Below are 25907 nucleotides of genomic sequence, written 5' to 3' on the forward strand. Positions count from 1 at the left end.
GTGATGTTTGTTAAGTTCATTCGAATATATATATATATTTATTGAATTGTTTTTTTTTTTTATTATTATTATCATCTGATCCTGGAGTTGGTGTTCAATTAAAGGTTTTTCTGGCTTTTATGATAACTATTTAGGCTTCTTATATTATTTTTTATAGAAATTAATTAATTAAAAAAGAATTAATTTTACCTTTTGGATAAATATTAAGAATATTATGTAATGCAAATGAATACATAAATTTCTATAAAGACTGTTTAAAGACAAATTTGTGAGAACGACTAATAAGCAATTTATTGAAATCATATTACTACTATTTCATAAAAATTAAATGAATAAAAATGTGTAAGTGTTATCCAAAGTAGAGCAGGGTTGGTAAGATGTAAAGCTTGCCTCGCTACATTGACTATATTACAGTTCATTTTCTAAGCAGCTGTAAGTCATTCACATTACAGCTGCTGACTACCGCATCAACATGGTAGTACCAGGAGAAAACTAAAAACATCGATTACTTTTTTAATATCTTGTATAAATGGACTTAGTGAAAGAGCACCTTTCTCTACTGAGATAGCTTGCCTTATTTTGTTACTTGCTTATTTAATTTTATTATTATTATTATTGTGAGCCTGACGTTGAAAATGTATCATTGATACATTAAAGTAATAAAAAAAAACTGTATCATTGTGAATAGAAAATAACATGCCTCTACAATTTCTTGTAGACATTGAACAATAAATGGGTAATGAACCAAATCAGGGTAAAATAAGAAAATTCAAATTCATAAATGTGTCATCAATGTTTTAAGGTAATCATGCTTTGTTGTGACTGATTGATTTCTCATAATGTCTTCTGGAAGCACAATTCCACACATTTAAAGAATGAATATGTTTTACTTTTTCTTTTTTTTTAAAGGGATTTTTCTTGTAGGGGAAGATTTTCCCCTAAAAGATTTTTCTTGTAGGGGAAAAGGAGAGGTTTTTGTAGCTATGATTGAAACCATACTGTTTCATATTAAGTTTTACATGGGTATACTAAAACAAGATCATAGACTTTAATGATTATAGAAAAATATAAATTCTTGAAGTATCATCAGTAATTATCCAAATTAGTGGAATATTTTCTTTTCCCCTTAGTGACAGATTCCTTTTGGCTGTAAAATTTTATTATATGTTCTAATGGATTTTTTCACTTCATGATTTTTGAATTTTAAATTTCTGATTTTTAATGGTTTTGCAGTCTTTCAAATTTTTTTTCACTTTTACTTTAGTTTCGTTGTTAAGAAAGTTATTGAGGAACTACTTGTGCAAATGTGCATAATTATAAATTAAATTTCTATTACATACAATAAGTAAAACAATCTAAGTAATGTAGTTTTACAAAATGTGCAACATCATTTCTAGAATAGTCATTATACTAAACAGCTTATGTTATCTAAACTTATAATTTGATAAATTTTCACTTACCTCCAGGTGTGTAAGAAGCAGTTTTATTATTTTCAATATTCTTTTTAGCAACTTTCTTTGGCGTTGTCTTATTACTGGTAGGAGTTAAATCCACTTCAACATCCTCTGTAGAGTCCTTTTTGACAAGAGGTGGAGCAGGTGTGGGTAGTCCAAGTGGTTTACCCCATTCCTCAATAGGATCCCATGTGGGGAACCAACAGTTTTTTTCCAATGGTGGGGGTGGCAATCCTAGTGGTTTTCCCCAACTTTTAATAGGATCAACAGATTTTTCTGAAGGTTCTTGAATAGAAGAACTTGTACCTGACAGTTTTTGTGAGGAACCAGATGTTGATTCAGCTTTTGCTTTAAGTGCGCTTAGTGGCTGAGATGAATCCACTGAGCTACATTTCCCTTTTATTTTTTCATCTGTAATTTTTTCAATACTACTACCACTACCACCGTTTATTGCTGCTGGTTTTCCATTCAAATCTGCAATTTCCTTTTTGCCATTGGTAAAAATGCTGTCTTTCTTAGTTAAATCTTCACCACGTGTTTTACAGTGCTCTTTACGTGCTGTTTCAAAATCAATGTCCTCTTTAGAACTGCTGCTAAACATTGCTTCAAACTGACCAATTTTTCCCTCTGAAAATTTATCATGGTCATCAGATTCAGACTGAAATTCATGAGGAATGTACATAGAAGAATACATTGCACTTTCATCGCTTCTTAATATTTGTTGCTGATGCTCAAGGGTGTTATCATCAGGTAAACTGCCATAAAATGAGCTGGTCATTGTAGTTGGTATTTGTTCAGTGCCTTTTTGTTTGTTACCATCAAAATAGGAGTCTTCATGCTCACTTTGTTGCAATTCAAAGTCAAACTGTGGAGGTGAAATTGCCACATGTGATGTAACACTTAATGGTGAACATGGTACATCATCATCACTATCATAGTGACGTGAATCTGGTCTTCCTTCACTGTTTTCACCCCATATGTTAGTTGCTGCACGTGATACCTGACCACTGCTTATCTCACTGTGAGGTGTTGATGGACCTCCAATGTCTAACTCTCTTTCACTCACATCTGATCCTGGAGTGCTACTTCTGGCAATATCCAACGCATCTTTCTTTAACTCAGTAATGACTCCTAAAACTGGTACATCACTTCCACTTACATCTCCAGTCAATGATTTTACTGCATGAGATGCAGTTTCAACAACTTCTTTCACTAGACTAATATCTGAATCTTTAGTTACAGATTTATCATCACATTTTGTTGGTTTATCCTGATACTCAGTAACATTCTCACTTTTTTCTGACTTTTCTACTGTAGTGGTTGATGGCACACCATCTGAATGTATTACAGTTGTAATTTTTGTCACACTCCCATCTTTGTGAGTTTTTATAGTTGTTGTTGTAGTTGTAGTAGTAACACTGCTGCTATCAACTTCTGCGGAGAAACCATTTAGTACTGCTGTTTTTTTTTTATCTAAACTTTTACATTCGTTTTCATCAGTGATACACGTGTCAGCATTCCCATTAGTGATAACTAAGCTTGTTTCTGCTGTGGTTATTTTAGATGTTTTTTTAGATATTTCCCCATGACCTTCCTGAGAGGGAGTAATTTTAATGTTACTGCTTGTACAAAGCTCTGTTTCACTACCACCATCTTCACTACTTGCCGTCACTACCATTCTGTGGACAGTAGTTTTTTCTTCTTTCATTAGGGAACTAGCATCAACCTTTGCTTCTCCACTTTTTACAAGAGAATCAGAACAGGTCTTCAAAGCTTTTTCTGCTATCACTAATTCGGCACATTTTTCACTTCTTTCTTCTGGTTTTTTATCAGTTATTGAAGATATTTTACTGGTGGTATCTTCAATTTCTAATACATCAACATAAGATTTAGATTTTTCATCAGTTTGTATTATGTCTTCAACTTTTTCATCTTTTGACATAATTTTTGAAGAATCTATTTCTACTTTGGGATCTACTTGTTTCACTTCAATTTTAGAACTATCCTTATCAGTAGGACTAGGGCTGGAAGATTCGGACGCAACAGTTTTTGTTTTAGAGTCTAAACTATCAATTGCTTTATCACTTGGCAGTGGGCTGGCAGATTTGGACGTATCAGTTTCAGATTTTGCTTCTGATTTAGTTAAGTCTGTTAAAACTACTTTTTTATCACTTGGCACTGAGCTATCACATTTAATTATTTTGGAATCCAATTCTTTGGTACTAATAATTCTTTCATCTATTGTTGCTTTAGTTACAACAGTTTCTGAAATTGAAACTGTCTCTTCCAGATCTTCTTTATCTGTTGCCAAACCTGTATTGTAACCTGAATGAGAGATACCTGTTTCTTTTTTTAGAAGTTCATCAGATGATAAGGCAGTCTTAGATGCATCAATTTTTGTATCTGAATGCAATTCTTTAGTTTCTTTGTCACTTAAAGTTGAACTAAGAGCTTGTTTTTCTTTTGAGTCAAATCTTAATGTCTTTATATCACTTTGAACTTCCTTTTCTGAAATTGGTTCAGATTTAAATTCATGAATACTATCTTTTTCTTTTGCAATCCATTCTTTAGTTGTTTTTGATAAATCAGTAGGTTCTTTAATCTCGCTTAATGGTTTAACTTTCTCTGATCCAAACTCACTCTCATTTGGCCAAGGACTAGAGGTTTTACTTAACTCCATTTTTTCATCTGTTCCATTTAATGATTTATACTGCATTTTATCAGTAAGTATCATTTCTGTTGATTGAATTGTTTGTAAGTCTTCATCTACCTCAGAAGGCACAGGACTAGGACCTAATGATATCTGTTTTTCTTTACCTTGAATGTCAGCAGTTTTGGGTAAAGTGCTAGAAGATTGCACAGGCATCATTTTTGGTTTACTATCTTTTTCAGGCACTATTTGACTATCCACACTTACACTTTCATATTGTTTTTTATCACATTCTATTTTAATTTCATCTTTTTCTACTGTATCTACTTTTTTCAAAGAAATTAAATCAGAAGACTCTTTCACAGCAGAAGTAATATGTTCTAATACCAGAGTTTTTTCTGTTTCAGTCAAGGCCACATCTTTAGTAACTGGCTCTGTAGACATGGAATATTCAGCTACACTTTTATAAATTTCAGTTTTATCTGTTTCTCTATCTCTAGAAAGATGTGGTGTTACTCCCTTTTTTATTTCACCAACCTGTTTGTCATCAGATGTGAGTGGTTTAGCTTGAAGTGTTTCTTGTGTTTTGACTGAAGCCAGAAAACAGCTGGAAAGAGTTTCAGAGTCTTCAGAAAATTCTGATACACTCTTTAAATGGGCACTGGAGCTGAGAGACTTCGCAACTGTACTACTTATTTCCTCTGTTTTTTCATCAGTTTTTTGAAGCACAGAGGAGACAGGTTTAGAAGAAGGTTCACACTTAACTGTTTTCTTTTCTTCACTGTGATCTGTATCAGGAGATTCTGATTTAATAGTTTTACTATCTGATGACTTGGCAGACTCAGGTATGGAAGTAGTTTTTGACTTTATTATTTCAGGTTTAATCTCTCCAGAGAAGTCATCAGAGCTTATTGACATCTCTTTCTCTGATTTAACTTCTACACCTGAAATTGCTTCTGATTCTGCCTTATCTTTCTCTTTTCCTACTTTTTCATCAGCAAATGGTTTGTGTTTTAACTCTTTTGAGAAGGAAGCAACAGAATCAGATAAAACAACTTTTGTTTGTGATGTATCACTTTGAGCACTAAGATCTGTTTCTACATTGCTAACTTCAGAGGCAGTTGTTTTCTTAACAACCTCAACTCTTAATTTAGTTTCTGAAAGCATTTGGGGAGTTGAAATACTTTGTGTAGACTTTGTGTCGTGAATGACATCTACTTGTTCTGATAATTGTATAGCTGTTTGACTATCAACCAAAATTGCAGTTTTCTTTTCTGAAGGAGTGGGTGATTGTGATTTTGGAGTATCTAATTTCTTTTCATCAGTTTGAATTTTTGACTGCATTTCAGGAGGTGTAGGTGAACTACTAATGGAATCAAGTTTTCTTTCTTGTTCTTTTAAGCCTGAATCTGAAACAATCTTTTTTTCATCAGTTATATCTATTTTCTTTGACGAAACAGGTGATTCAGTTTTGGATGATACTGATTTCTCTTCCATTATTTTTTTATCATCCAATTTTAATTCCTTCTCTGATGTTGAAACAGGTTTTGGAGTGATAGATTTTAAACCAGTAATTTCAGAATCTTGCTCTTTTTCATTAAGCAAGAGTTTAGGTTCTTTATGCTGAATTTTCAATTGCTCTGATGGGGTTTGAAAATGTTTTTGTGAAGTTGTGAGTTCTTCATGTTCAGTAACTGGTGATTTTTCTTTTTCTATCAAAGTAGGAGACATTGATGAAATTGTTTCAGATCCTTTCATTATGTCACCTTCAGTTACTACTTGTGATTCCTTCTCAGTGGGGGGAGATGAAGTTTTGGAAGAAAATGTTACAGGCTCATCTTTAGAAACTATAGCAGAAGCATCTTTTATGTCAGTTCCTAGTTCCTTTTCTAACGGTGCAGAAGGTTTTGTCTTGGGTTCCTCTTTAGAAGCTTGTTCAAAGTCATCCTGGATTGTGGTTGTAGATATTTTATCAGGTACAGGAAAAGTTGATTTATATTCTTTTAGCAGTTCAGGAACAGTATCTCTAACATCAAATTCAGTTACTCTTTGAGTTGGTTCTGATTGGATTGATTTAAATTCATCTTTTAAAACTTCTGCCACATTTTGAGTGATAAGTTCTGATTCCTTTTCACTTAACACAGATTTAGATGAAATAATTTTAGTTTGTTCTTTCAGTTCTGATCCAGATGAATCAGAATCTTCTTTTACAGACTTCTTTAAATCCTTTTCTGATGTTTCGCATGATACTGACTCAGACAAAGATGTTTTAAATTCTTTCATGAAAGATTGTTCAGAAATATCTGCTGTAGCTGTCACTGAATCTTTTTTGGGAAATTCTGGTGATGTAGGTTCACAGATTACTGATTCAGATTCACCTTTTGGAACACTTTCTTTGTCTTTATTAACTAAAACACTTTCTTGTAGGATAGTTGATACTGATTTAGAAGAATCTGCTTTGGATTCATCTTTTAAGATTGGTCCATCTGTTTCAATTATTGTGGAGTCCTTGTACTGTACAGGTGATTCAGACTTAGGTAAATCTTTGCTGGTTTTATCTTTATCACATGTTTCAGAAACATCAGCCATGTCTAATTCTTTATCTTTTCCTAGCAGAGTAGCAGATGACTTAGTTGATGCTATTTTGGTTTCATCTTTGAAAATTGGTTCTGTGATACTTTTTGCTTCTGAACCTTTTTCTGATTGTACTGGTGATATTGACTTAGGTAAACTTGCTTTCACCTCATCCCTTTCATCAATTTCAGTAAGATCTTGAACAACAGTCATTTTTTCCTTTTCTACTAACAATGGAGGTGTTGATATGAGTAAACTTTTAGATTCCTCAGTGAGCTTCTTTGCATCTACTTTTAATTCTTTTTCTGATGGTACTGGTGATAGTGATTTTGGTGACAACTGTTTTGATTTATCTTTCAAAGATATTTTAGTGTCATCTTCAACAGCACTTTTGGAATCTTTTTCTAAAAGTACGGGTGATACTGACAGTGAAGATATTTTATGATCCTCTGAAATTGGTTCAGTTATATCTTGAAGATCTGTCTTTAAATCTCTTACTGATGACATAGGAGATCTTGAGTCTGTTATTAATTTTGATTCATCGTTTGTTGCTGGATCAGAAACATCATAACTGCCTGGTTTTAAATCTTTTTCAGAGGGTACAGACGATTCTGTTTTGGAAGAAATCTGTTTTTGTTCATCCTTTAAGACAGTTTCAATTTCTTTTTCAGTTTCTTTTCCAGATAAAGTAGCTGGCAATAATTCAGGCAATGATGCCTTAGACTTATCTTCTGAATGTGTTTCAGCTGAATGTTTTCTTTCAGTCAAAGATTCATCTTCTAGCTGAGCAGTTGGAGAAGATAAGATTGATTCACTTTTTAAATCAGTAATAGATTTATCATCAGCTTTAAATCCCATTTCTGATGAAACTGGTAACACAGTTTTTGTTATTAATGTTTTAGTCATATCTTTGACAGTTTCAGATTTTTCAATTTCATCATCTATTTTGCCATTCTTTGGCTTTTCAATTTCATCCTGTAACTTCTTGCTTTCAGAAGGAAGCAGAGAAACAGTTGGTAAAATACTCTTTGAGGCTTTAACTTCTGTTTTACTGTCTTTATCTTCTGTTATACTTTCTGGACTTACTGATGGTTTTTCAATGGTGACATCTTTTATTTCTATCTCAGAAGGGTCTGGAGAGACAGATGCAGGTGAGACACTTTTTGATTCTTTAATTTCTGTTTTACTATCTTTTTCTTTTAACAATAGTTCCGGGCTTGCTGCTGTAATATCAGTGGCACTACTATCTGGTTCTTTAGAAGGTATTGGTAAAATAGATTTAGAATCTATAATTTGATGTGCAGTATCTCTTTGTTCTTCTAATGGCTGAGGACTTGTGGAAGATTTTTCACTTGCATCTTTTGTCTCTTTTTCAGATGGCACTGGAGAAACAGATGATAGTTCACTATCATCTGTACTCTTGGAATCTTTGATTTCTGTTTTAGAATCCTTTTCTTCTAATGAAGTCTCAGGACTAATAGGTGGTTTTTCAATACAGCTATCTTTAATTTCTTTTTCAGATGGTACTGAAGACACTGATGTAGGTGAAACCCTCTCAGAATCTTTAATCTCTCTTTTACTGTCTGTTTCTTCTAATAGTGGTTCAGGACTTCCTGATTTTCTTTTAATGGTACTATCCTCAACCTCAACAGGTCCTTTTGAAACAGCGATGTAATCTTTAATTTCCTTAGAACTATCTTTTATTTCTGTTAATGGTTCAGAGCTCATTGATGGTTTATCCTTCGTTTCTTTATCAGAAGGTGTTGGAGAAACAGATTTTGGGGAAGTACTCTTAAAATCTTTAATCTCTGTTTTAGTATCCTTTTCGTCTGGAAGAGGTACAGAGCTTATTGGTTGTTTTTTACCGAGGCTATCTTCTGTTTCTTTGACAGAAGGTACAGGAGAGATTGGTGGTGAAATCCTCTTGGCATCTTCAATCTCTGCTTTACTATCTTTGTCCTCTGTTGATGATTCAGGGCTAATAGATGATTTTTTAGGTATATCTTTTATTTCTTTATCGGATGGTTTTGGAGAAACAGATGTTGGTGAAGTGATCTCTGAATCTTTTATGTCTGTTTTATTACCTTTTTCATGTGATATTGATTCAGGGCTTATTATTGGCTTTTCAGTTGTAATATCTTTCATTTCTTTATCAGAAGGAGTTGGAGATACAGAAGCCGGTGAAATAGTTTTGGAATCTCTTAACTCTGTTTTAATCTCCTTTTCTTCTATCAGTTGTTCAGAAGTTACTGATGTTTTTACAGTTGTGATATCTTTAGGTTCTTTATCAGAAGATGCTGGAGAAACTGATTGTAAAATGATCTTAGAATCTTTTATATCAGTTTTAGTAACCTTATTCTCTTCTAAAGGTTCAGAGCTTGTTAATAGTTTTTCTGTTATGTCATCTTTTATTTTTTTATCAGTAGATTCAGGAGAAACAGATGTTGGTGAAATAATCTTGGTGTGTGTTACTGGAGAAGGTTCAGGGCTTACTGATTGTTTTACTGTTGTTTCTTCTGTGTCCTTAGCAGAAGGTGCTGGAGAAACCGATGTTGGCGAAGCAGCTTTTGATTCTTTAATTTCTGATTTAGCATCTGTTATCTGTGGAGGAAGTTCAGAAGTTAGTAATGATATTTCTGTTATTTCTTTTGTGTCTATAGTGGAAGGTGTTGGAGATACTGATGTTGGTGAAGTACCTTTTAAATCTTTAACTTCTGATAGAGCATCTGTTTTATCTTTAGGTAGTTCAGGGCTTACTGATGGTTTTTCTGTTGTATCTTTTGTGTCACCAGTGGAACGTGTTGGAGATACTGATGTTGGTGAAGCATCCTTAGAATCTTTTATATCTGATTTATCATCTATTTTATCTGTAGTAGGTTCTGGGCTTATTGATAGTTTTCCTGCTGCATCTTTTGTTTCTTTAGCAGAAGGTGTTGGAGATTCTGATTTTGGTGAACCACCTCTTAAATCTTTAATTTCTGTTTCTTCTGCATGAGGTTCAGGGCTTATTGAAGGTTTCTCTGTCACATCTGTTGTTTCTTTAGAAGAAGGTATGGGAGATGTTGATGTTGCTGAAGTATCTTTTGAATCTTTTATATCTGATTTATCATCTATTTTATCTGCAGTAGGTTCTGGGCTTATTGATAGTTTTCCTGCTGCATCTTTTGTTTCTTTAGCAGAAGGTATTGGAGATTCTGATTTTGGTGAACCAACTTTTAAATCTTTAATTTCTGTTTCTTCTGCATGAGGTTCAGGGCTTATTGAAGGCTTCTCTGTCACATCTTTAGTTTCTTTAGAAGAAGGTGTGGGCGATGCTGATGTTGGTGAAGCACTTTTTAAATCTTTAATTTCTGTTTCCTCTTTAGGAGATTCAGGGCTTATTGAAGGTTTTTCTGTTGCATCTTTTATTTCTTTAGCAGAAGGTGTTGGAGTTACTGATGTTGGTGAAACCCCCTTTAAATCCTTAATTTCTGTTTCCTCTTTAGGAGGTTCAGGGCTTATTGAAGATTTTTCTGTTGCATCTTTTATTTCTTTAGCAGAAGGTGTTGGAGATACTGATGTTGGTGATCCCCCTGTTAAATCCTTAAATTCTGTTTCCTCTTTAGGAAGTTCAGGGCTTATTGAAGGTTTTTCTGTTGTATCTTTTATTTCTTTAGTGGAAGGTATTGGAGATACTGATGTTGGTGAACTGTCTTTTAAATCTTTAATTTTTATTTCTTCTGTATGAGGTTCAGGACTTATTGAAGGTTTTTCTGTTGCATCTTTTATTTCTTTAGCAGAAGGTGTTGGAGATACTGATGTTGGTGATCCCCCTGTTAAATCCATAAATTCTGTTTCCTCTTTAGGAAGTTCAGGACTTATTGAAGGTTTTTCTCTTGCATCTTTTGTTTCTTTAGCAGAAGGTGTTGGAGATACTGATGTTGGTGATCCCCCTGTTAAATCCTTAATTTCTGTTTCCTCTTTAGGAAGTTCAGGGCTTATTGAAGGTTTTTCTGTTGTATCTTTTGTTTCTTTAGTGGAAGGTGTTGGAGATACTGATGTTGGTGAACTGTCTTTTAAATCTTTAATTTCTATTTCCTCTGCATGAGGCTCAGGACTTATTGAAGGTTTTTCTGTATTATCTTTTGTTTCTTTAGCAGAAGGTGTTGGAGTTACTGATGTTGGTGAACCCTCCTTTAAATCCTTAATTTCTGTTTCCTCTTTAGGAGGTTCAGGGCTTATTGAAGGTTTTTCTGTTGTATCTTTTGTTTCTTTGGTGGAAGGTGTTGGAGATACTGATGTTGGTGATCCCCCTGTTAAATCCTTAATTTCTGTTTCCTCTTTAGGAAGTTCAGGGCTTATTGAAGGTTTTTCTGTTGTATCTTTTGTTTCTTTAGTGGAAGGTGTTGGAGATACTGATGTTGGTGAACTGTCTTTTAAATCTTTAATTTCTATTTCCTCTGCATGAGGCTCAGGACTTATTGAAGGTTTTTCTGTATTATCTTTTGTTTCTTTAGCAGAAGGTGTTGGAGTTACTGATGTTGGTGAACCCTCCTTTAAATCCTTAATTTCTGTTTCCTCTTTAGGAGGTTCAGGGCTTATTGAAGGTTTTTCTGTTGTATCTTTTGTTTCTTTAGTTGAAGGTGTTGGAGATACTGATGTTGGTGAAGCACCCTTTGAATCTTTAATTTCTGATTTATCATCTGTTTTATCTATAGGAGGTTCAGGGCTTATTGATAGTTTTTCTCCTGCATCTTTTGTTTCTTTAGCAAAAGGTGTAGGAGATTCTGATTTTGGTGAAGAACCTTTTGAATCTTTAATTTCTGATTTATCATCTGTTTTATCTGTAGGAGGTTCAGGGCTTATTGATATTTTTTCTCCTGTATCTTTTGTTTCTTTAGCAGAAGGTGTTGGAGATACTGATGTTGGTGAACCCCCTGTTAAATCTTTAATTTCTGTTTCCTCTTTAGGAGGTTCAGGGCTTACTGAAGGTTTTTCTGTTTTATCTTTTGTTTCTTTAGTGGAAGGTGTTGGAGATACTGATGTTGGTGAAGCACCTTTTGAATCTTTAATTTCTGATTTATTATCTGTTTTATCTGCATGAGGTTCAGGGCTTATTGAAGGTTTCTCTGTCACATCTTTAGTTTCTTTGGCAGAAGGTGTTGGAGATTCTGATGTTGGTGAACCACCTTTTAAATCTTTAATTTCTGCTTCTTCTGCATGAAGTTCGGGGCTTATTGAAGGTTTTTCTGTAACATCGTTTGTATCTTTAGAAGAAGGTGTGGGAGATACTGATGTTGGTGAAGTGCCTTTTGAATCTTTAGTTTCTAATTTACCATCTGTTTTATCGGCAGGAAGTTCTGGGCTAATTGATAATTTTCCTGTTGCATCTTTTATGTCTTTAGCAGAAGGTGTTGGAGATACTGATGTTGGTGAACCCCCTTTTAAATCTTTAATTACTATTTCCTCTGTGGGAGATTTAGGGCTTATTGAAGTTTTTTCTATAGTCTCTTTCGTTTCTTTAGCAAAAACTGTTGGAGATATTGATTTTGGTGAATCACCTTTTAAATCTTTCATTTCTGTTTCCTCTGCAAGAGGTTCAGGGCTTATTGAAGGTTTTTCTATTGAATCTTTTGTTTCTTTAGCAGAAGGTGTTGGAGACACTGATGTTGATGAGGTACTCTTTGAATCCTTAGTTTCTGTTTTACTATCTTTTTCTGTTAGTGATGGTTCTGGGCTCACAATACTTCTATCGATAATAGTATCTTCTCTTTCCTTAGAAGAAGGTAAGATTGCAGCAATCGATTTTTGTGATAAACTCTTAGAATCTTTACTAGTGGTTGAACTGTCTTTTTCAATAACCATGTCTTTCGTCTCTTTCTCAAGTAACATAGGGGACTCAGCTTTCTGGGTTTCTGCTTTTGAGTCCAAATCGGTCAGCTCTGAAATGAGTATTGTCTTTCCTTCCTCATATTTCCCTTCTTTTTCAGATACTTCTGAAGTTAATTCTTGTTTGTCTTTTATTGGTTCCGTAGCCTCTAAGGGAAAAATTGATGCTATTTTTTTATCAACTTCCAAGTCTAACATTTTTTTATCCTTTTCTTTTTCTGTTTGATCTAGCGCAGTTTTTGATAAATCTTTAAGTTCATCTTTTTCTTTGTCTCCAATAATCTCTTCTTTGTGTTTGCTTTGAATGGTTGTGTCCTTTATTAAACTTTCTGGAGAAACTGATTTGTCGATTTTTTCATCTTTTTGAGGAAGCTTACCTGGAATTGTGCTAGATTCAAACTTTTTCTCTAAAAACACTGGTGAACCTGTTTTTGGTGATTTCTTTGTTATGTCGTGGTCCTCTTCAGTTTCACATTTTTCTTGTTTAGAATCTTTTTCCTCTTTGCTTAATGATTCTATGGGTGTTGGCTTTTCCTGATCTATTTTTAGATCTGTAAGAATACTGTCTCTTTCTTTTTTATTATTAACATCAGCTACTTCATCAAAATCTCTCTCTCCTTTGTCAGTTATTAAAGGTGGTGGGCTAGGTACTTTTTCTTCCATAGTTTTTGAATCTGCATCTTCAGTTAGTTTAGTATCATGTTCTGGTTTCATTGAATCTGGCTTTTCTTCTTTCAGTAATTCTGATTTTATATCTGATTTCCCAATTTCAAGTGAAGCATCCGTTTCTAAAATTTTTTGCCCTTGTTCTAAATCAATTTTTTTAGTTTTACTACTATCTAAGCTCTTAGACTGTAGAATTCCACCGTCAATGTCCTTCATGGATGAATCAATTTTTTCTGTAGGAATGGCTGTTTTGGATATTTTTTGTATTTCTTCAATATGTTTTTCTGCCTTACTGTGAACTTCCTGTTTATCTAGTATTTGATCAATTTCTTTTTCTTCACTACGGACATATTTGTTATCTAAATCGTCCTCTGTTTCATTTAACTTTGTGTCAACATCTTTTTCATCTTTACCTGCTTGAGTGATCTCTTTATCTAAAATTTTTTCTTCTTTTGGAATTGGTGATTCAGGAGTAGAGTCTGGGGTTAACATCACAAACTCAGCAACTTCTGGAGCTTTTATTGTTGTATGTACTGGTTCTTCTACTAAACCAGAATCATGATAAAATTTTGCCTTTTGTGCATCATATTTTTCTTCTTTTTTCAGCTCTGTTTCAATATTTTTTTCTACATCAGACTTTTCATCCTGTTCTGAAACTTTCTCTGATAGTTTATGGCCTAAGAGATCATCTTTTTTTAGTAAAAGTTCTTCAGGTTTTGAATATTCCTTATTAGTCTGTAATTTTTCTGTTATTTCATTTTCTTGAGCAACTTTTCTTTCTTGAGCATCTTCTTTGTCTTCATCAGTAACTATATCTTTTTCTGATTTGATTTCTTTCATGTCAGTAACTTTTTTGCCAACAGTAACTCCAAGCAAATCATCTTTGCTTCTATGAAATTCTCTGCCACTTATCTCTTCACTTTCATACAATTCAGCATCAACTTCTTCATGTACTGGAAGGTCAGCAACTTCATCCGGTGTTTTTACAATATCTCTGGTTACCTGCATTCTACCTTCAAATGTTTTATTACTACCAACTGCAATCTGTGGAAGACTTGTAGGTTGTTCTAACTTAGTAATGGCACCAACAACATCCTTCTCTTTTGTCTCTTCTTTTACATGCTTTTCTTCAATTCCTTCTTTTATTTCATCTAAAGGAATTCTTTCATCTTCTGGTAATGTTGGTGCTGTTGTGGCACCTGATTCAATAGTGGTTGAAAGTTTTTCATCTGGCTGACTCTCTTCTGCAGTATACTTGAGATCTGCCACATCTTTGGCTTTGTTTGCATCTTCACATATATCTTCCTTTAGCTGATCATATTTCTGTAATGCATTCTTTTCATCTGAAAATTGAATATCCTGTAAATCTCTTGTATCACCTGAAGATTTCTGATCATCAGAAATAAGTCCTTCAACTGATATTTCAGAAGCATCTTTTCCATCAAGTTTTGCTTTTGCAATATATTCTGTTGCAGAAGTAATAATTTCTTGAACTTCTCCTTCTATTTGTTCTTTATTTTCTGGTGACATAAGGTCACTTGCAGGCTGTTCCTGAAGATCCAAATTTTCTAGATCTAGTTTCTTTTCTGTTGTATCAGCCTTTATTACATCAGAGGATATCATGGTTTCTTCTACAGCTGTTATAGGTTCTTTCAGCAATTCATCTTCTAATACTTTATCCACTACTTCTACCTCTTCCTTTTTTTCACTTTCTTGATCAGATTTATCAAATTCTTTTTTCATTTTTTTTTCAGACTCAGTCTCATCACGCAAGTGTTTTTGCAATTCATCTTCAATTTCTTCAACTTCATGAGATTCAATGCTTTCTTGATCTTGGGTTGAGTCATCAACATATGGTTCAATTTCGACCTTTTCTATGATTAGAATTTCATCCTCTTCATCTCTTTCACTTTCATCTTTATCCTGTAATCGGATTCTTAAACTATCATCTTCTTTTAAATCTTCTGCTGTTTCTTTTGTAAACTTTTCTTCTGCATCATCAGCTTCAAGTGATTTCTCTGCTGCATATTCATCTTTCACTGTCACTTTAATTCCATCATCACTCATATCTCCTTTATCTGTCAGTTCTACATCTTTTTCAATTCCCTCATCCTCCATTCTGTCGCTAAGCTTTTCTGCATCATCAATATTTTCTTGTTCACTCAATTCAGGTTTCTTGTCATTTTCAATAAGTTCATTTTCAGGACGAATTTCTTTTTCTTTCTCAATTTCTTTTAGTTTTGTAGCAGTTACTTCAGCATCTGCTGTAGATGGAGTTGAAACAGTTGAAGAGTCTGTTGCAACACCTTTTTCTATTTCTGGTTTTTCCTTCTTAGCTTCTTTCTTTGCCTTTAATTTACTAACTTTACTTACTGGTTTTTTAGGAGACTCAGACTTGACTGGAGCTTTGCTAGGTGATGCAGTAGGTGGCCTTTTAGGTACTTTCTTTTCAGTCTTCTGAGTTTCTTTTTTGATAGGTTTGCTTGGTAAAGATCGAGCTGCCATTGTTGTTGTTCTCTTTGATTCAACAACTTTTCGATTATTTTCTTCCTTTGCACTCTTTGCTGGTGTAGCTGAAGGTGAAGCCCTTGTTTTACTAGCTGTCCTAGTTGTAGTAGTTTTCTGTATTTTTGAATCGATCGATTTCTTAGGGGTTGTTGGTGAAGATTTTACTGAATCACCTTTTTTTTCAATACTTGGCGTTTTAGATGGTTTTCTTTCAGTGTTTTTAGAAGTTTGTTTCCCTTCTGGCTTAGCCTTAGGTGGTTTACCTTTATGATCTACTTTACTTTTAGTTTCAATAAGTGCCTTTGGTGGTTTTTCTACTTTTGAAGGAATAATTTTTCCTTCAGTCTCTTTAGGTTCAGTCTCTGATTCTTTTTCCTTATCTACTTCCTTATCTTTTTCTATTTTATTTTTATCCTTATCTATTTTATCTTTATCTATTTTATCCTTATCTATTTTATTTTTATCCTTATCTGTATCTATTTCAGTCTTGGGTATAATCGAATCGTCAATAGGTTTTTCACTTTTTGAATGCTTTTGGATTATAGGCTTTTGAGCAGGTGTAGTTTTTGCTTTTGTTTCTGAAGTAATTGGAGCTGCAACAGGTATAGTAGCACTTTTAGCAACATTCTGTTTATTTACAGACTCTACTGATGATAATGTTTTTGAAACGGGTTTATTCAGTCCTTCACCAGGTAGAAGTTTATCAATTACTGCTGGAACTGGCCTTGATTTACTTATGGATCTAACTGTCATTCCAAGGGTTGATGATGATGGCGATAGGGTTTTAGCAGAACAAACAGGATGTTTTAAAAATTCCAGATGTTTTAATTTTTCTAAACCTTCAAATATTTTATGTTGTGGTGCACTTCCAGGGAAGAGAAGTCTAGTAATTGTTTCATTTGGATTTGCTGGTTGCCAGACTACTAGTGAACAAATTGAAACCAAATTGTTTAATGGGAAGTGAAATTCCCCTTTTTTTTTCATTGTACTACCAAAAAGACTTTGATCATTTGCTTGCCATTTTGACATAAATTCCTTAAGATCACGACTATCTTTTGCTGGACTAAGTACATACATGTCAAGTTTGCCATGACCAACCTTATGATATAAATTGATAGGTTCAACTACAGTATCACGACTACAGAAATGTGGTTTTAAATTTAAATGTCGTAGGTTGTACACCATTTCCTGACCTTCCTCTGCTAGATTTATTAATAATGAATCTCTTTCTTTTTCACCTTCAGGAGACTGAGGCTGACGTCTTTCCTGTAAAAACAAAGAATTATTTCTCATATGCACACTGTCTTTTAAGTTAATTTAAGAAGTTGAAACTTCTGATTAATCATGGTATGTCAATAATTTAAACCGACTGGTACCTAGGTAATTTCAAATTTTCAATTTATTCAGACTTTTTAATGAAGACTACTAAAATAACAAGACTAATAAATAATTCTGCTATAATTTAGCAAAAATATTCAGTTATACTTGGGAATTTTTAATTTAGGTAGATAAAACTTGTTCTATAGGTATGTGTTGGATAAGATTCACATTGGTGCTTGGGTAACTACCAAAATGTGTAACGTAGAAATAGCTTCAATATGAGTTGATTCAGGGCTGAGTCATCTGTCTCATTTTGTTAAGTCTATTCTCACTAGTATATGTTTCTTTTATAGATTTTACAATTTCATCCTCATTTAGTAACAGGCAATCTGCTGTATCAGTATCATTTTTAATCATTCTTTTGCGTCTTCCTCAGCACTTTCAAATACAAAAAATAAATGAAAAAGATTTATTTAATATTAGTACTTCATTATCTTCAGTTCAAGTTTAATTAATTTTTTTTATCCTTTCCAAAATATTACAATCTTTTTTATAAATTTATAAACTAAGCAAACTAAACAATTAAGGTCTTCATTTATTAAAAAATAATTTTAATTTTAGCACGTTTACATTTAATAAAGAAAATGTAGATGATAACATTGTTTTAAAAAGACAGACACACTACATCACATATGTGTATCTATTATATTATAAATATAATATTACATGTAAGTAAAAATAGGCCATTTTGATTGCCCATCAGATTTCTACAGCAGGATTTGAATTACTGATGCTTTACTGTATGTAAAAAACTAATTATGTACTTTTATAATACATGTTTACATGTGCTGTTACATTACGTTACATTATAATATTATAATTGCTACATAAATTATAACAATTCTATTATGTTAACAGTATTTGTTTGGAATTTATTTCTATAGTTAATAGTTCTTCAATGATATATCACTGCCAAGTTTGCAGTGATATATGAAAATTTGTTTTACTGATTATCACTTTAATCAGTTAATTAAAGTTTACTATATGCTACTCTAAGTAAATATAACACATCAATATAAAACACATTAGGTGTTTTTTAAATTAAAATTCCATAAATGCTTTTCATTCGTCTGATATATATAAATATATATTGGTTACTTCTTATTTTATGAAGGTCAATGGGTTTCAAAAAATCTAGAAATTGGTTTTTAGATATTCATATGAAGATTATACGTACCAAAAATCAACTTGATATCTTCATTTTTTATTGAGTAATTAAAAAAAATTGTAAATTTTATTGTTATTTTATTGTCCATTTAACCCTTTGAATTCGGAATTTAAAAAAATCTGTGTTGATGTGCACTTACACCAAAAGAAGTACATATTATATAAATTTTCATCGATATATGTTATGTAGTTTTTACTGGGTATTGATTATAAATGACTCATGTCATGTTGTTTTATACATTTAGATATTGTTTTTTTGAATTCAGAAATATTTCAGAGAAATATTTATTGATCTTTCTAAAAATCTTGTTTCCAGATGTTTTTTCCAAAATTGCTCAAACAATTTTCTATAAACGAAGACCTTAAGACTGCATTTGAGGATTAAATAATGCCAATACCCTAACTCTTTCTGAAGGTAAACATGGGTAAAGTGGCTTTACTCAATGGTTTATATGTTTCAATTATTTAATGGCTTTGTCTTCATACAATTAGTTGTTAATTCAGGGAAAGTTACTAAAATGTTTCAATCAAAAGAAATTGGATACTAAATTTTCAATCAGTTATTAGATGTAAAAGCCAGGGCATGCCTTGGCATCCCCCTTTTTAACTTTAATGAAGGGTTTTCATGGAGATCTTAAGAAAAACTCATGATATTTTAAAAATTACTATCAATTTCATTGATACACATAATTTTTGTTTCTTAACATGCAATATGTGATTTTAATTTTTTTTTTGATGCTGAAAACAAATATCAATATAGAATATTTCTATTGCCCAACATTTTTGAAATATTTTAAAATTTTAATTAAAGGATTTTTTCATTTTTCAATGTATAGTTAGCATTTTAAGCTCCTACATTGTTTCTTGTTAGCGCATTTTTTATTATTTAACTTTGTTAACATAATTTTTAAGCTATAAATAAACAGTAATGGACAAATAATTAATATCATATCATAGTCACATATTATGACATATCTAACACTGAAGAGTGAGCCTTTGTGGACAAGATTAATCATGTCTGTGCAGGTCAAAACATGTAGCTGAAAACACAGCTGTGTTGTTTGTATTAAGCACTGGATTTAGGGATGAATTAATTTTGTTCAGTTTTGTTGCTGTCTTAAGTTTGTTAACAGTGCAGTGTCATAATGCCTCAAAATGATGTGGATGCCTTTTGTTATGTATGTGGTGAGTTTATCGTAAAATCAAATAGAAAAAACATTACACCTATAGTTAAAAAAGCATATCATTTATACTTTCAGTGTAAAATTGGTGATCAGGATAAGATGTGGCTCCTCATACAGTATGCACTAATTGTTCTGTATATTTAAGAGGATGGCTGAAAGGTAACGGAAGGCTTTGCCATTTGGTGTACCTATAGTTTGGCATGAACCAAAGGATCATGTAACCGATTGTTACTTTTGTTTAACAAGTATGTCTGGAATTTCTAAAAAATATAAACAAACTGTAAAATATCCTTCATTGTAATCTGTAATCAGACCTATACCTCACAGTGAAATTATTCCAGTTCGTGAGCCACCTGTGAATGTATGTTTTGAAAGCTGCAATAAAGAATCAGGCAATATTGAAGAAGACAACAATGATTTTAATTTTGAATTATTTTCCAATAATCCACATCTTATATCACAAGGTGAATTAAATGACTTGGTTAGGGATTTAAATTTATCAAAAAACCAAGCTGAACTGTTAGGATCAAGACCGCAAAATTGAAATTTACTTCAAAATAAAAATTTCAGGCTTTTGAAGCCGACAAAAAGAACTTTCTAAGTACTTTATTGATGAAAATAATTTGCTTTATTGTACAAATATTGATGATGTTATGTTACACTTAGGACAAGTTCATAAACCTGAGGACTGGTGCCCTTTCATAGATTCGTCCAAGTGTAGTTTAAAAGTGGTTCTGCTACACAACGGTAACAAGTATCCTTCGATACAAACTGCTTATAGTATTAATTTGAAAGAGACATACAATATGATGAAAGACATTCTTGAAAAAATAAATAATAAAAAACATTGCTGGAACATAAGTGATGATTTGAATGTTATAGCTATTTTGTTAGGCATGCAGTTAAGCTATAATACTAAGTACATGTGTTTTCTTTATGAATGGGACAGCCAAGCTAGGGATAAACATTATGTTATGGAGATTAAATAATGTTGAAAGTGCAGGTTGACCTTCATTTAAAGAACTTTTCTCGGCAAACAAAAATCCGATATTGTTAATGATATTGTTAATCAACTTCTTACTTCATACAGAGCTATGGGATGTAATATGTCTTTGAAAATACATTTCCTCCACTCACATCTGGATTTTTTCCCAGACAACCTTGGAGACATAAGTGACAAATACTGTGAACGTTTCCACTAACGTTTGTTTGAACGTTTCAGTGATGGAAAGCCGCGCTATAAAGGGAAATTGAATACTAACATGCTAGCTGATTGATTACTGTTGGACATTAATTCAGGATGTGCCTGAGGAAGAAAAGAAACGCATCAGCAAAATCATTCTAATACAGGTATGGCCATGCAAAATTATAAATTTTACAGATTTTAAATATGTTTTCCCTTAAGTTTTTTTGAGCGTAATTTATTTAAAACTAAGGGTGATAGAAAAATTATATTTACAGATCTGTGATATACCCAATAAAGCAATTTAAGAATTGGTATCACATGTAGAGAAACATTAAAAAAATTTTTTTTGTCTATCAGTGTTCGGCCTCATGAACAAAGGCTTTAATCTGTTGGGTTAAGTAGCTGAAGAATTAAATGTATTGCTGGAAGCAAAAAAAATATATAAAATACCTGTCTGAATAAATATTTAATGCAGACAAAATATTAGAAAAATAATAGTTTTTATTTTATTGTCTGCATATTAGTGAAGTAATTTCTGAGTACACATCTTGAAAATACTCAAAACAATTTTCACTAAATGAAAACTAAAGAACTGGGTTATAACTTGGATTGTCTCCTCCTTTAATTTTGCTGAATATAAATACAAACCCTATAAAATCTCTATAGGTTTTTTGTTATGTAACCATATCTTCATAATTATTTTGTTAACTATATAGTTTACAATGATGGAAAGAATACCAATAATTTTCAACTTTCATCACAATAAATTTTTAATTTAATATTCTTCATCAGGGAAAAATTATGAAATATCTTCTGATTATTTACTGAAGAACTTAACATTACCACAGATTGTAAAAGGAATAAATTATATCTCACTTCTGTATATTTTATCTGTCATAAAATATTTTACTTGTCTAATATTAAAGATAATTAATTTCTGACCGGTCCCAATGTGATTTGTCATCAAATCATCAGACAAATAATAATTTTAAAACCTATTTTTAGATTCCTAGACATGGCGAGGTTTAACTTTTAATTGGTTTAATTTCTATGTTTAGTGTTAAAAGAAATGTAGTAATTTCATTTAATCTGATAAAGACATCTAATAAATAACAGACTTTGAATTTAATAAATAACAGTTTAATTATAAACTGTTATTATTTAGAACAAACAATTTCATGATTTTTTTACATATAAAAAAAAACAATTTTTAAATACTTGTATTAAACATAAAGTCCATAACAAAAGAAAACATGGATTACAGTATATTTGGTACAAGAAATATATCTGGTACATGATTATAAAACTATTTGCCTCAATTTGCAAACTTTTCATATCACTCACCAAATCTGCTTTCTTATTCATTAATAACTCATAAAAGTGTGTAAAGTTGTTAAATACCATTAGTAAAATACTTAGAAATAACATTTACTTATCATAACATTCTTTATTTATTAATGTGATAAAAGGTAGTTAATACAACATACCTGTATATTACAAAAGAAGTGTCCAATTTGAGGATAAACATGCGCTTGTCTTTTCCTTCTAAGAACTGCTCCAATGCCATTGCAGTTACTATTGTTAAGTCGTGTAATTAATACTGCATCTAATCGGTCAAGATGCCGTGTGAAATCCCAGAAACAAGCTTTTCGTGAAAATCCACCATCAACTAGCATATTAAAACCGTTTATACCAAATAATGCTGCATCACCTTGACCACCAGGGAACACGTATAAAGTTGGATGACTAAATCGTATATTTCCAACCTAAAAAGTTTAAAAAAATGCTCCTTATTCACTTCTTACTTGAATTAAAAGTGATTTAAAATGATCTAGATCAAGGGCCAAAAGTATTTCTAAAAACCTGGTTTCTTCTACTGAAATTTAATACTATCTTTAATGAATTACCATAGTAAGACTAAATTATAAAATTGATTTATAAAACACTTCACGTTAACAGTAATGTTTCTTTTCCACAAATAACATAAATGATGAAAATTAGTATTTTTATATAAAATAAAAAATTTAAAAAAAAACCAACAATTTCTTTTGATACAAAAAATGTAAAGATAAACCGATCTTGCTTTCCTACTCCTGTAAGTACTGAATACATTTTTGATGTTTCAAAGTTGTACATGAATTTTGCCATTTCAACAACTTTTGTAAAAGCTGATTCTGCTGGTTTGTAGGTTTCAATATTCCCTGAGTTTAACCTTAAGCAAGGACAATGACAGACTTTTGGCTTATAAGTTTAACAGTGCCAGTCATATTGTTATCCTGATGAAGAAGATACAATTTTGTTCTAAATTTTTGGAGGATGAGAAAAAAGAGAATTGACTTTTTTGATGAGAAGGAACAAGAAGTAGTCAAGATTATAAATTAACTGAAGTATTTGATAACTTATGTTTCATTAGAAAGATAACTAAACCCCTTTGGATAAGCACTCTAGCAGTTCTGTCAAAAAATAAATCTGGGAAGGAAGTAAAAACAATAATTTCCAAATATATTGAAAAAATTGTCACAGTTCTTATTACTATGACTGACAGCTATAACTATGATTGACAGCAATGTTCATCCATTAATCTGTTTATAAATAAACAGGAGAGAAGTGCATTATAAAAAAGAATGAGATTGTCAGGATACTTCCACAAAAGAAATTATTACCTTATGTTATATGTTCTTTCTTTTTTAGATAATAAAGAACACGGTTTTGGAATTGTTGGAACTGGGATAATAATGTTAACAATGTCTTGTTAACTACGTCTTTTTTATTATGTTTCAGCATAATTTTACATTTATTTGTTTTGTACCCAAAAATAAAGAATATTTTAATCATTACTGATGAGTAATACAAAAGAAACTAACTGGGATTCTACCTATTCTAGTGCTACTATAGATTAATATAAACAAGAAGGGCGTGGATACAGTTGACTGCAAGTTCCTTTTCTTCTCAACCAGCAATAAAAGTTTATTATTAATTACTTTTATTATTAATTTTAGATAATTTGATATTACTGGAATTAATTTATAACTTTCACCATATTATTAAAAACATAATGACAAGATGATGTAATAGAAGATCACTTTTTTCACCAATTGTAAGTTGAAAGAGAGAGCTAAAATTTGGTCCCTTTCAAAAGATGTAAACCTCCTTCTGAAAAAGTCCTGGATGAAAACAGAAATGATTGAAGAAGTAAAATTGGGACCTAGTACACTCATGTTGAAAACATAAGAAGAACAAAACTCTGATACATTTCATCTAGTAATTTGTGATTATTAAACCCATAGTGAATGGACAAGTTCATTATTTCTGGTGTGTTGAAGAAAACAAGAGCTTGTAAGTACAAATTCAAATTAGTTCTCATGATTTAGTAATTAATTTGATTCTTTTAAAAATAAATTATTAATTTTAATTTATATTTATCTAGTGGATTAATATTTGTTGATTTAAAGGTAATTAGCTGATAAGCTTATTTTGAGATATCTAAATGGTTAGAATTACTGTGTTATTTTCATATACAATTATAACTTCAATATAAATTGATTATAGTACAATATCCATGATTTGTAAAATAAAATTTGATGAAACTGTTTTCCTGTTTCTAAAAAAAATGTATGTGAATTATTATCTACATATTACTATCTAAAAATTAATAAATCATATCATTAATATACAATTTCATAAATACATATACAAAATAAACTGACAATAAAAACTTGATTTTCAATAAAAAAAACTTCAATAAAAACTTGATTTTTTAAATTTTATGAACTTTTTAGAACCCACTAGACATGGGTATGGAATGCCATTGTATGCCACTATTTGTAACTTTAAAATATGCATTTTAACAGCTAATACTGACTACGTAAATAATACAAAATTTGAGGAATACCTCAATTAATACTAATTGTGAAACTAAACTCAACTAAAACAAAGAAACTATTAGTAGTAGTTGATTAGTTTATTAGAAATAATAAAGAATTGATGTAACACTTTCTATTTTTATAGAGACTTTTAATTAAAAAAATTAATTTTGAAATGAGCTCTAGATATGAATACAATCAATAATTTTGTTTGTATAAGTGTTTAGTACATAAAACAATACTCCTGTGTGATCCTAAACTGGATTTTATTAATTAAATATTTACAAACGTAATGTTTCATGTAGAAGACTGTAAACAACATAATTCAAAATAAAAAATTTGTTGTAAATTATCAATACATGAATACCATGTCCTTTTAGTTCTACCACTACAAAAAACAGATGCTACTAAAAAAGAATAGAATGGTAATAAAAATATATATAACAAATTTTAGTAATGATATTAGTTGTGTACTCAATAAAATAAATATTTCCCAAATTTGACTTTGCTCCAAACATTTAATTTTTGTTGGGAAACAGTTTTTGAGGATGAGAGGATTAATATCTGTTAATTTTTATGATTGTTCTCATTATCCTATATAAAAACCAGCTCTATTTACATTTTCTTAACTGCAATAATAACCCCTCATTGAGAGCTTTTCAATGATACATCATATGGTTATTTTTTTCATTGTTTACAGAGTTACAGATAAATAAAAACAATTTTAATTAATGAAATATTTGGATCTTACAAGGGGAAAGCTCAACGGTTGAATCAGATTTCATTTCCTATTCTTTTTTTTTAACTTATTTTTTTAAATTAAATATATTGATCTATTAATACTATAAAAAAAAAATTTCTGATTAATAATAATTCAATAATACAATAAAAAAAAGAAAGAATATTAGAATTTATTAATGTAATAAAATTTTGTGTACTTTTCATTTAAAAAAAAATGTGTATATGTAATTTAATATGTGTACAATGAAGTTATGTGGGGTCCACATCAGATGTTTTCTTTTAAAAATTCATTATGTTAAACTTGTATAATCTAAGTAAACTTGTTACTCAATCTACTGAAAAAATTTGTTGTATTTTTGTGACTACAATGATGGAGGTTAATAATGATTATTGAAATAGTAGTAAAATAAATTATTCTACAAATACTGTTGAAAGTACTCTATACTACTATGTAAGAATTGTTTCCTTTAGTTAATATCTTCTTCATTCCTATTTATTTTTTTTTCATTTACTTTACATCATTTTTATATATTATTTTCTCATTATCTTCAGATTTTGATAGTTTAATAGTTGAAATGAACATCTAATTATAGATTTTATGTAAACTAAAAAAAAATGGTTTTTGAGAATTTTCTTGTTTTTCAATTTATGTAATTATGAACTATG

The 25907-nt window shown here is 31.2% G+C and overlaps 1 protein-coding gene across 1 annotated transcript in view; it reads right to left on the bottom strand.

The window, feature by feature from the left end:
- Window positions 1-25907, bottom strand: part of futsch — a 281615-nt gene that overhangs the window by 22104 nt on the left and 233604 nt on the right. The window contains exons 6-7 of the mRNA XM_075374191.1: window positions 22125-22403; window positions 1461-16986 (exon numbers count right to left, since the gene is read on the bottom strand). Of these exons, the coding sequence (XP_075230306.1) occupies window positions 1461-16986; window positions 22125-22403 (15805 nt within the window). The remainder of the gene's footprint in view (window positions 1-1460; window positions 16987-22124; window positions 22404-25907) is intronic.

The sequence above is a fragment of the Lycorma delicatula genome, chromosome 1 (assembly GCF_047948215.1).
Source record: "Lycorma delicatula isolate Av1 chromosome 1, ASM4794821v1, whole genome shotgun sequence".
In the NCBI taxonomy this organism is placed as follows: Eukaryota; Metazoa; Arthropoda; class Insecta; order Hemiptera; family Fulgoridae; genus Lycorma; species Lycorma delicatula.